This window comes from Triturus cristatus, chromosome 7 (genome assembly GCF_964204655.1).
Source record: "Triturus cristatus chromosome 7, aTriCri1.1, whole genome shotgun sequence".
NCBI classification, from domain to species: domain Eukaryota; kingdom Metazoa; phylum Chordata; class Amphibia; order Caudata; family Salamandridae; genus Triturus; species Triturus cristatus.
Genome location: NC_140590.1, coordinates 1,842,488,034 through 1,842,500,746, shown reverse-complemented (window position 1 = coordinate 1,842,500,746; position 12,713 = coordinate 1,842,488,034). Strand labels below are relative to the sequence as shown.

At 43.2% G+C, this 12,713-nt stretch overlaps 1 protein-coding gene across 1 annotated transcript in view; it reads left to right on the top strand.

Annotated features, from left to right (window-relative positions):
• The window catches only part of LOC146813398 (uncharacterized), a 53,206-nt gene that overhangs the window by 14,228 nt on the left and 26,265 nt on the right, over positions 1–12,713 (top strand). The window contains exons 4-5 of the mRNA XM_085620176.1: positions 5,861–5,962; positions 7,717–7,827. Coding sequence (XP_085476302.1) covers positions 5,861–5,962; positions 7,717–7,827 — 213 coding nt within the window. The remainder of the gene's footprint in view (positions 1–5,860; positions 5,963–7,716; positions 7,828–12,713) is intronic.

Below are 12,713 nucleotides of genomic sequence, written 5' to 3'. Positions count from 1 at the left end.
CCCACATGACCAAAATGTGTGATCGTAGACAAATATTTTCTCTTACCAACCTCCTTTTTCTTCATTAGCACATATGATAGTATATTCAAATGCACAAGTTCAGGATGTGTGCTGTACAATCACATCTTGTGTTAGATTTAATACACTATGATGTTGCTTCATTCATGAAAACAAAATAAACCACATATAATGAACACCTGAAAAGTGGCTTGCTTCCTAGATCACTAATGGCATTGTCATCATGGTGGGAGCACAAACTCCTCTCAATGCTGTGATATAAGCTTGTGCACCAAGGTGAAAGGCTTACAAATGAAAACAAGCATTGGCATAGCCAATAGGTCTCGCTTTTGGAACCTTCTAAGTATTTTAGTTATGCAGCACAATATCCTTGGTGCAACCACATCAACTGTTGCATGGCTAAACACTTATAAGGTCCCAAAGGCGAGACCTATTGGCTATGACAATGCTTGGTGTGGTTGTGTGTGTGGTTGTGTGTGGGTGTGGTTGTGGGTGCGGGTGGATGGGTGGTTGGGTGTGGTTATGTGTGTGTGTGTGTGTGGTGTATGTATGTGTGTGTGGGTGGTTGTGTGTGTGGTTGGGGTGGTTGTGGCTGTGTGGGTGTGGTTGTGTCTGTGGGTGTGTGTGGGTGTGTGTGGGTGTGGGTGTGTGTGTGGTTGTGGTTATGTGTGGGTGGTTGTGTGAGTGTGTGGTTGGGGGTTGTTGTAGCGGTGTGGTTGTGTGTGTGGTTGTGGGTGTGTGTGTGGTTGTGTGTGTGTGGTTGTGTGTGGTTGTGTGTGTGTGGTTGTGTGTGTGACAGTAATACTAAAAGCATCTCAAAATAAAGGAACACAAACATTGAGTTTGTGGAAAGAGAAAGCACGTTGTAAGTCAATCGGGTGCAGCAAAGCATTGACACAACAACAAAACAAGATCACTTAGCGAAGACTGAGTGCTGATAATGGATACACACAGCCCATCATCTTAAGAGTTCGATTGCAGCCAATGTGCACTCAAATCTGCCCCCTCCTTGTGAGTTGCACCCCATATTTCATGAGTTGTAACTGCTGCACCCACCATAGCGCTTTGAGATCTAAAGCGCTACATAGGTCTAATCGATTAACCAGTCGCCAACATGCTGTGCTTTTAAAGAGAATGTGCCAAAAGTTTCCAGCTTCCTCATATCCTCATGAAAGCACCAACAAAAGGACTCCCTGAATGGTGCAACGGACATGAAGCAGCCGCTGCGATCAGAAATAAACACTGTGAACTTGTTGTCCAGTTTCACGGTAACATTTCCTTAATGTTCCTTAAGTCATGTCACATAACAGTAATACTAAAAGCATCTCAAAATAAAGGAACACAAACATCGAGTTTGTGGAAAGAGAAAGCACATTGTGAGTCAAACAGGTGCAGCAAAGCATTAACACAACAACATGTTCTTTGATGTTCTTTGAACAAGAACATCAACTGGGCGCCGCGAAAGTGATCGCGGGCGCATAATGAGCATGACGAGGTTTGCCATATGGTGCCTCTGCTCCTAAGCACGCGCCCGCGCACATGCACTGTAGCTCTAGGCTGGCCATGGTAGCACTTTTTTGAGCCCTCACAAAAAGTCTCGCCAGATCAGTGCATGCGCTGGGTCAGGCGAGACCTTAAAAGACACCTTTATTTCAATGGTAATGTTTTCAGGGCTCGACTTATGCACAAGCTTTTAAGGCCAAGCTAGACTTCGTGGTTCGGCTCTGACTGGGCTCTCCTTGTTAATTTTTGGGTTCACCCACCTCTACCCTTCCCAGAGCCGCTCCATTAACCCAAGAGAAAACGGCCTCTAAAAAATAAATACAATGGTGTTGAAACATTGCGGAGAAAGCAGATCCGCACTGGAGGCAGTGAGGCCTAGCACTTGCTACAAGCAAACCTGTTCACGTGTGCTTCATGGGCAGAGCGTGGTAATGCAGGGCTTGTCGGGCTTGCAACTATATATCTGCTATGCTGGACACTGCAGACACTCTCTCATTCAAGAACATGCACAGGGTCACAGAAGCATTCATGCACGCAGAAAGAGCATTTAGTACTTGTGCATAGCTGCCAAGGTTTCAGATTGCTTATGTGTGACATTTTTTATATTTTCAGTGTAATTATAAGTGACATTCAACGACTATCAGTGACACTTTCTCGCCAGCAAAATCGAGCAATGAAGATGAGGGAAACATAAGCCCTCAGGATAGTGAGGATTAAGTACACATAGGTCACACGCAGGCTATGTTATTTCAAAAAGACTTCGGCTTGCTCATACCTATAAAAATCATCAGCTGAGCGGTCCATCGCAGTCGGGCTCACTGCCCGCTACCTGCCCAGACCTGCTGGTGGCACCAGATCACACCAGCGGCAGCCTGTCACAGAGCTACACTACACTCTGCTGACTTAGTGACCTGTGAACTCTGGTTCATGACCATGCAGGAGAGGCCTTACTGAAACACTCTACGCTCACCTCTCTCTAGTGACCCTCGTTTTGGGCTAGCTATATTCCTGTATTTTCATCCAGCCTGACAAAAGCATCTTAATTAAAAGTTCCAATTTGACCACAGTTACATTATCAAACAGCATGACAATACAGCTCTCCATGCCTCACTTCGGGTGTTTCTACGCGATGTAAATATAGGATGATAGCATTATCCAATTTCATGAGTCTCAGTTTCCCGGCCTCGGAAAGATGTAAGGACAAGTGGGCCTCACAAGGGTTCATGCTCATGAACTGCAGATCACTAAAAGTACCTTTGAGAAAGCTATTTTATGAGATTTAATAACACTTTTTCCAAAAAATTTGATACTTTTGTATTATTTTTTAACTTTAAATCTTAAATATTACTTTGGTTTTTTTTTTGCGTGGAATACATATTCAGTCATCATCTACTGTAGATGGCTGTATGTTCTTTTAATAAAAAGAAAAAAGCTTAAAACGTGTTACAAGTCTTGGGAATATGACAAACAAACGATTTTACTATGCATTTGCAAACTTTTTACGTGTAGGCCTTGATTGCTAATACATTGTTATTTTGCGATCCCGGCGTGCAAGCTGTGTACACAAGAGCAGACAGAGCAAAGTGTATGTACACAAGAGGCCTGTCATGCAAACTGTGTGCAGAAATGCAGGCAGAGCAAAGTATATGTGCAAAAGAGGCCCGTCGTGCAAGCTGTGTGCACAAAAGCAGGCAGGCAGAGCAAAGTGTATCTACACAAGAGGCTCCTCTTGTGCAACCTGTATGCACAAGAGCAGGCAGAGCAAAGTGTATTTACACAAGAGGTCTGGCATGCAAGCTAAGCGTACAGAAACAGGCAAACAACCCAGCAGGCCGGGAGTAAAAAAGTAGGCGCAGAATGACTGTGTGCACAAGAGCAGGCAGGGCATAGAGTGAGTATTCACACAAGAGGCCTGGTGGAAGCAGTGGCCACAGAAACAGGCAAACACGTAAAGAAGCTAGGAGTGCACACACCAGGCGCAGAAAGACAGTGTGAACAATCAATCTGCATAATCTGGGTGAGCCAGTCCAGTCCTGGCTCACCCACAGACACCAAGAAAATTCACTCATAGCTCACTGAAGTCGTCACATTCACCTAAAACAGAAAATGCCACAGACCCATTCACCCTTCTTATAACGCGCCTTCACAATCCGAACCAGACACCAGTCTGTGACAGGAAGCTAAGAACAGGTCGGAAAGTCACAGCAGGCCTACATACCAACGGAAGGACGTGTCATATAAAATACACTTAACTTAAAATAACACACAACAGCACAAGCAGTGCAGACTGCAGTTACAGAAAGTTACTATAGTGTGTGCAAGGATCGAAACTCGGTGACTGGTACGTGTGAGTGTCTTGTGTGCAGTGTACGAACCCGCATGGCTCGCATCCTGTGCATGCAGTGCACTAGAGTCATCTGCCCCCAGGACACAACAGGCCGTGCCCTAGGCTCTCCACTAAATGCTCTCCTTCCCCTGCCTGTACTCGCAGGCTGCTGACAGCGCACCTCCCCCTGTCTGTGACTGTGCTCACAGGCTGCTGACACCTTTCCTTCTCGTCTGTGGCTGTACTCTCAGGTTGCTGATTGTAGTGTCCATGTTATCTGTGCTTACGTTCTATGATGGAGTGTTATTGTATCACTGGAGTTCTAGGTTCTATGATGGGTTGACTGTTCATTAGCAGTTAGAGTCCGTCCTGTGTGGTTGTTTAAGTTGTCCTCTCTGATGGAATAAATCTACCTGGAATCCACTTGTTGTGAACCGTGTGTTTACTTCACACTGGCGACGACTGGGAGTCAGAGGAGGACAGCGTTCACTATTGAAGACGCTTTCAAGGTATTGATGCTATGTGTTTTGATTGCACCTGCGGCTGTTCGCTCGTGTCCGTCCTGTGTGGTTGTTTAAGTTGTCCTCTCTGATGGAATAAATCTACCTGGAATCCACTTGTTGTGAACCGTGTGTTTACTTCACTGATAGCTCTCCTTCCCAGGATCATTTACAGCCGCCATTTCCAGCTCCAGACAAAACTTAATTCACTCTCATGAACTGACGCCCGCTCGCGCTCCGGGCAGTATGGTCCCACCTATTAAACTGTGTCTGACTCCGATGTCAGTGAATGGAATGCCACGTGGAGTATGGTGTCCTAATATTATATTATAGCAGAGAAGGAGCTAGAGCTGTGAGCAGCTCAGCCATCCACCCCAAGCCTAATGGGAGCATCACGCTGCCACTTCAGCTTTCAGTCAGCATTGTGCATTATAGCAGCGCTCGAGCTTGACAGCTGAGGAGGCGCTATAATTCGTGACTTTGCATTTCAGTGCGGTGATGCGCACCACCACACTGAAATGTGATCGTCTAATGCCTGATGTGTGTTACTTGGCAGGACTGCATGTGTTTTAGAAATACTTACATTCGCCTCTGCCCACATTACTAAACCTAGATGCCCAACGGCTCTGCACAGCATCACTATCATTAACTTCCTCCTCAGTCTGGCCCCAAACAAGTGCTGCCCTACTCTGCTATGCCAGCAGGAAGCCTTCTCTGATTTCCCTAGAGTCAGGAGATATGCCCATTAGCAGGCCCTGATCGCACACCTAGAGTGCTATTGACTCCACAGAACCTGAGTGTACACTGTCAGTAATCACAGTATGAGTTTGGCTCCCCCCAAACTTCCTGCCAGCTCTGAATGAATGCCTACGGGCTGCCGCTCAATTAGCGCATTGTGGGGGATAGATTAGTACTCGATCTTCAGAGTGCTTCAGGAGAACGGACCGACTCATTGTCAGCCCCGTTGGGCTTCTTTTTGTGCATGCCAATGCCCCTGAGCTTGGCTTGCTGTTCCATGAGTACCGGCACTCTCTTTAGACAAAGAGAAGTTCTGGTACTCAAGAGCAGAAAATGTAGAAGTGCTGGTGAGTACCGGCCCATTTAAAGCACTGGGTACACCACGTTTCTGCTTCCGTTTTCCATCCCATAAATGTTATGATGCTCTACGACACGTGATTCTTTCTTGAACCAGCACAGCAACAGACATTTTTTAAAAAAACTGTGTTTAGTTGAAGTGTTAATTTTTCTCTCTGTAAAGCTAGCTTTTTCTGGGAGTTACAAATGGAGCATTCTAATGTGCTGGCTGCACTGCTCCGCTTTCTTTTCGCTTCTGTACACACTCTATCTGAGACCAGTTTTGTCATGCATGTTTTTTAGTAGTTGTCTCTGAAAGTCTTGCTCTGGAGCTCAACATGGGCTTGAGTTAAACATGTTAATCGCTGTGTCATGAGTTTGTTTGGAACAGGTAATGTTATACATTAATATATTGAACACCTTATGCTCCTGTGCTTAGCTTGCCTTGAACCCATCAATCCTGACTTTTTACTAAGGATCAACGCAGATGAGGACGACTGTGGCAGAGTGCAGTGTGACCCAGTGGAATCCAGCAATGCAGGTAAGCAGGACTGATATCAAAAACTGCTGGCTCTGAATAAAATATTCACCAACTTTTTCCTTCTCTGCAATCTTCACCCCTCAGCACTCCACTGCTTGTTATTGTCTGCCAGCCAGTGAGACCAGCAAATACTTATAAGGATTCAGCCTTACCTCTGGATAAGTGAGGAACATTTTGATCTGTCATCCAAATTTGTGCATGATAGCTGCTTCCCTGATGAATTGCGTAATTACATCGGGCATGATGATACAATTATCACCTATCATAGAACTTAGTAAGCTTGTCAGCCAATCAGAGGGCCACCTTTGCTGGCAGTAACTACCAGTATAGTATTTCCTATGTAACTGCCAACTCCCTGTACCTCCTGTATGCCCTTTCCTATTTGGTTTGCATCTAGCCTTATGTAATTGCCCCACCCCTTCTCTGTCCACTTACTTTAGACCTATTGTTGAAGTGAATGTGAGAGGCCAGCACACTGTGATTGCTTTGAAACATTTAATTTATGCTTTATTCATGCAAATGCATTCCTATAGCAGTGCCAGTGTTCTCAAAGCAGCATTTATTTGAAGAGGCCACCTGAGTGCATAAAAAGCCCAAACATTTCCTTCTCAAAGCTCTGGCGTCCTTAACCTCACAGAGCCTTCAGCGAGACTTACATTGTACATGTGCAATGTAAAAGTCTGTTCTGCGGGGTGATATAGGTACTTCTACAATGATCCCTATGTTGGTTTTATTCTGTATACGTACAGTGTTTGATGTGGCCACCAAGTAATGCCAAAACGGAAGACTGGTTAAAAAATAACTGGGATTTGCAGAATAAAGAGGCACACCTTTTATTACATGAAGTGTGCATCCATTGGCCTGTTTGCAGCTCAGTGAATTTGAATGTTTTACATAACCAATTGTAATTTGGAGGTTTAGACTGGGTAGTGCCAATTAAATAATCTATCTTTGATTTATTGTAAGAGAAAAACATTTGTTGGAATAATATTTCCAATATTATACTGTGTATCTGTTCCTTTCTCAAGACGCCCCTGCATCTTGCACAGCTGTGGGGTTCCTCTTCTACCAACGTGTCTTAAAATGACAAACTAGCCATGTGACAAACTACAGCCTCAAATGTGCCACTCTTTCGTGACCTAGTCCCCTCTACACAATAGTTTGGATTTCCACTACTGCAGATCTACACTAGTCTGGAGAGTAGTATATTTATATTTGATATGGACGTGTCTCTTTAAGGAAGCTAACATGTAAGAAACTGCAGCTTTCAGAACAATGTGGGTGATGCAAACTTACATTTGCTTAAAGAGTGAAAGAAAGTGTTTCTGTCACCACAAGTGAGTCCTTTTTCCTACCATGTTTAAATTACATTTAAGCTTTTATGGTCTATGCCATAGGCAAACCGTCTTCCCCCGTCCATCAGTAGATTATATTAATAGGAAGTGTGTAGGTCACCTCCTTAAATGCCTTAAAACCAAGATCAGCTGCAGTTTTACACATTGCCAGGTGCTGTGTTGCACTCTTTATGTAGCACTTCTAAAACATGTCATCCCTTTGAGCTACAATGTGCAGATGATGCAAATAGTAGTTTGGTTGTTATGCGAAGCAGCCTCACATGTGGGGGAATGCGGGGTGTTTTTCCAGTAGCCTCGCATTGATTGTTATGTCTGCTTTAATATTCTTTTGTCTCAACACCTATTTCCCTCCAATGTGTGTTTGCATTAAGGTCTTTAACGCATTCCTTTTTCACCCAGGAGATGTCGTAATTACATCTGTAGTGTCCTGTATTATAAAAGAAGAGTCAGACACTTCCTCTAGGGATGGCGAGCTGTCTGAAAGTGGCCAACACGTCAGTAGTACTACAGGTTAGTGCACTTAAGCTCAATAATTTCAACTGTGACTTCTTGTTTTGGGTGTCATTATAGTTGGATGTGAACAAAGATAATGTAAACAAAACACATTTTATAGACATTAAGTTGATCGTTTTAAAGCACATACTCGCCTATGAGGCAAATGGCGAGCAAAGATGGATTTTGTTGCAGCGTAAACACATTGAACACATTGTGAAACGGGTGAATTTATTGGTGTCACCGTACCCAGTCACTGCCAGACACAGCTGGCAGACGCCACTCCTTCAAACCCCAAGCCCCGTTCAAGCTCCCCCGTGCTTGGATAGAGCCATCAATCACTCGGACACCACAACTCTCTTCCCTCAATCAATTGGACACAGGCCACGTAGAACAGAGGATTTGAGACGATGAGTGCTCCTCCTGCTCGTCGGCAAATATTTTGTGGCGAAACACCACAGTTGCTGTTTCGCGTGTGGTGTACCAGACCCCTACATTCTTGCATACTTCACATTGAGAAAAATAAGGGGATCAATTACTTCAGAGAATCCATGTGACAGTTTCCTACCCCTTAGACCAAATCTATTCCTTGTTTCAAGTCTGTGATGCAAAGGGACCTGCCCTTGAGCTGAATCTGTGGTTTATGGGAAGAGATGGACACCCTGCAAACCATAGCTTTAAGTTTGCTATGGGAGAAACTTTGAGCAGTGTTCTTCTTGGTACTTTCATCCACAGTGAAGTCAACAAATGCTATTAAGAATAATTTCCTTGCAAAATTGTTGGAAGTGTCTGGGGTTCCTTATTTGACAGGTTAGTACTTTAGTTTCCGCCCCTGAATATGTAATGGAGGTGTGCAATAGTTCCTCAATTTGAGTAAAGAATCCACACTCTAGAACTGGAGCTGGCCTCTGGACAGCAACCCTGTTGGAACTACTTTGAAACTGCAACACAAGTATCAATTCCTTTAGGAATTTGCTTCCTAGTGTACCATGAACGTTGAAGTCATACCACCTCTTGAGTGACTTTCAGAATAGTTTAGTGGCACATAGTTTTTTTTTTCTACTTTACTCATTGTACTTTTTACTACACTTTAATGTTACATGTATGTTTAATAGATTGCTATGTCTATGTTGTGTATGTATCTCTGCCTGAAATCCCCCTTTCAAAGCTTTGGCGTCTCACTAATAGAAATCTGCAGCGTTTTACTCCAAATATTCTCATTGGCATCTACGATTTTAATTCCCAACTTCTTGGAGATGGTAAAACAGTCCTCTTGATGCACAGTAGGTATGCACCCATTGGGCTTCCCTCTGCAGTGCAGTCATGAAAATAGGTTAATGCTTTGGCTATTGGGGTTTCTTAGATTATCCATACCTGATTTCTAAAGGAAACCGTGGCATGGCTGAAGGTCAGCTGGTGAATCAGGAATTGGTACATTTAGCATTCTCAATTTGATGACTTTGAAAATATTATAAAGATTGATGGCCAGTTTCTATTATGATTTTTCCCCTTGACTGAAGCTGCAAAAATGCTGAAGCATCCACGCAGTTGCTAAAAAGTCTTCTGATAGAGGTAAAAAACGCCTCACAACTGATATGGTCATTCTACTACAGAAAATAATTGTATTGGTTTGGTTATGTTTTTAAGTGTGATACTGTTGTTAGTCAAGAACCACAATGTCCCTTCTCCAAAAATCTTTTCTCATTTATTTCATGCTATGCTAAACACCGGGCACCAGATAACTTCTTTTTAAGAAAACTTAAAGCATTTCTTTGGTATTCTCCACCCCCCATTTTTATGCTTTGGAGTTGAGTTAACGACTGTTAGACCTCCTTGTATCATTCAATGAACTTTGAACTGTAATTAGTAAGACCAAGTACACCCCAAAGTTCTTTCAAGGTAGTAGTATCTTCTAATTTGAGGAGAGTCTCTATTTTTTTTTAGTTTTGAGTTTAGTCCTTTAGCAGTAATCTGTTGTTCAAGTACATTAACCTTCTCTCCACTCCCTTGAGCCTTCTTGAAGGCAATTTGGCACAAGCTTACCAGCTGGGTTAGAACATGGAAGATGTCTTGTAGCTCTGACTCTGCAGTGAGTTGGTGGTGGGGGAGGGGTGCTTAAGACTTCAAAAATGTGGTCAGTTCCTTTTTTGAGTCACATGTGGATGAGCCTTCTCTAAGAAGCTATTACACTTTTAGGGCTGTTAAAATCCTAATAAGGCATCCAGGCACTGCTGCTTCTCAAACAAAGTGTATATCATTTGTACTGATATGATAGTTTTACAAAGACTCACTAGGTGTCTGGCTCAGAAAACAGGCTTCAAGATCTGTGGGAGATGATAGTCTAATGTAGTGTTGTTGATCTATGTTGAAATGATGGATTGTAGTCACGAGGTAAACCAAAGTAGAGGTTTATTGGTAAGTTACAGGATAGTAGTTACAAGTAGATGAGTTAGTTCAAGCTGATTCAAGGCCCCACCAGGAGCTGCATCTTTGCTGCTCAGCCCACTCTCTCTATCTGTCATTCCTCCAGTCCACCAGGCACACCGACATTCCACACAGTCATCAGCCATTCCAACATTCCATACACACACTCATGCATACTGGCTGAGCAGCAGGAAATGTAAGTACAACAATCTACAGTAAACATCCCTGTAAAAATGTATCCTGTCTATAACATAGAGAGTAGACCAGTTGTTTTATGTCTGTGGACTACTCCAATAAAGTGAACGATTATATCCCTGAATCACGCGTTTCTAATTTCCAGGTTGGGTGCTGGTCAGTGTGAGTCCATTGATTTCAGTTATTTGGCACATGGTTTCTTCTCCATTCCAATGGCGGGCTTGCGGCATAACAGTGGCTGGTGCCCCAAGTAATATTTCTCGTCACCTCAACTAACCAATACCAGTAAAATAATCCACCAGATAGGAGCCTCCTTTCCTGTCAGCTTCTTCTGTGCCACCCAAATGTTGCCGGAAAATCAAGGTATTGATGGATGTTCACGGCCTGTACCTCAAATTTCTGGGAGTCGGGATTTGCCGGGCAATATGAAGAAATGATTAATATTCAATGAAGACCGCTAAACCTTTTGTCGAATTGCCCTGCTTGTTCTGCATTATCACTTTTTATATTCTGCTAATCCTGCCTAACATAAATTAATAAAATACTCCACTTAAAATGCGACCTATGCAAATTTTTTCCAACCCTTGTTTAGGTGTCAGTCCTTCATTGGCTGTCTGAGCCACTGTGAAAGATGAATAATAAGCATTCGGTGATGTACAGATCACGTCCTCTGAGATCACCCTCTTATTTGAGGGTGAATTTTAAAAAATGACAACCGCTTGAACCTTTCTGTGATGACATGGCATCCTACCTTGATGAAGAGGTTTACAGTGTTCAGGGAAAACAATAGGGCGCTATAAATGTTTTTTGTCCATGAAACAATATTTTCTTCATCAAACACAGCGACTCTTCTGTTTAGAAGCTAAGCATAACTCCCATTATCTGCTAGCTAGACACCAATACATTGTTTCTATTTGATAATGCAAATGTAAATTCGGAAATGTTCTATTCACGCTTTGACATTTAGTCATTTTACAGTATATAAATGAATGATATTTGTGTCAGTTCCTGGATGTATTACTCTATTAAACGCTGGATATCGACCCTGGCTGATATTCTATATTCTTCTTCGGAAGCAGAAGTATTTTCACTTAGCTGAGAAGATAAACCCGTTGAAGGAATTTTATTCTGGATTTAACGAAGTTCTTCTGGCCCTGCAAACCTCTGTATTCCTATGTTTATTCTTCTCAGTGGAACTAATGTGGTTATCTATTTGTAATGCAGGCTGACTTATATGCTAGCGTTTGTGCAGTGCTTCCACTACCAGGAGATGCTTTTTCAAATAGCACCCTATTCATGTGATCCTCTGCAACAGGGAAACACTATTTCATGTAATGCATGGCATTTTTGGATTCTTTTTCCTGGGAAACAGTCTTTACTATGAAATTTTTACAACAAACTACTTTCATGTGGTCTAGGTGGCCATTCTCATTTTCCCTATGTTAGCATGAGCCCGTGGCAGGCTGTCTTTCGCTTTGCACACGTTACTACATGAACGGATTTTGCTTTGTGCCACACTGCAACTTTTACACAGAACATGCTGTTGTTTTTGCGTTCTGTACTTTCCTGGGATTTAGTCTAAACATTGCAATCAAGGTCGAACAACAATGCCCCATGTTATTCTGTTCTGGTCAAACCCTAGCACCTAGATAAAACATGCAGCTGCAGCTGTTCTTTGGGAACATGCACTTTGGTCATATAGGTATACATGGGTTGTTAACACACTTGGAGAGGGAAATGTCTAGAGCGCGTGGCAGCACCTGTGATGTAGATCTTCCAACTGTTGACTGAGGTATGGGGTCTGCTGCTAACACCCAGAGATCTTATAATATAAAATCATTTTGCTTCTATAGTAGGGGAGGGAGGCTAGGTGGTATATAATGACAGCACCTTTTATGATTTACGGACTACTTGCTATGCTAACCGTATTTGTGTTAGTCATTTTTCCACTTGTGGCACGTATACTGCATACTAGAGCACGGTAGTTAAAATCATTTAAAACCTTTTTCGTGTCTCTGTCAACTCTTATTATGGACTGGTACGAGAGTGAGAGCAAAAGGGTGTGTCCTGCAACCACGATTCCTGAGAGGGTCGGGAGTGTTGTATTCTGGGGTGTCTAATAACTTGTTCCTCTGTGAGTGAGTAGGAGAGCTAGTGAGACACTATAGCTAGTTGGTCCCTGGGCTCGTGGGTACTCAAGTGGTAGGATGACGCAGTCCCTGCCTTCTTAGGTTCCATGATCCCAAGCATAGTTCTGTGACTCCGCAGAATCCCTGCAACATGCC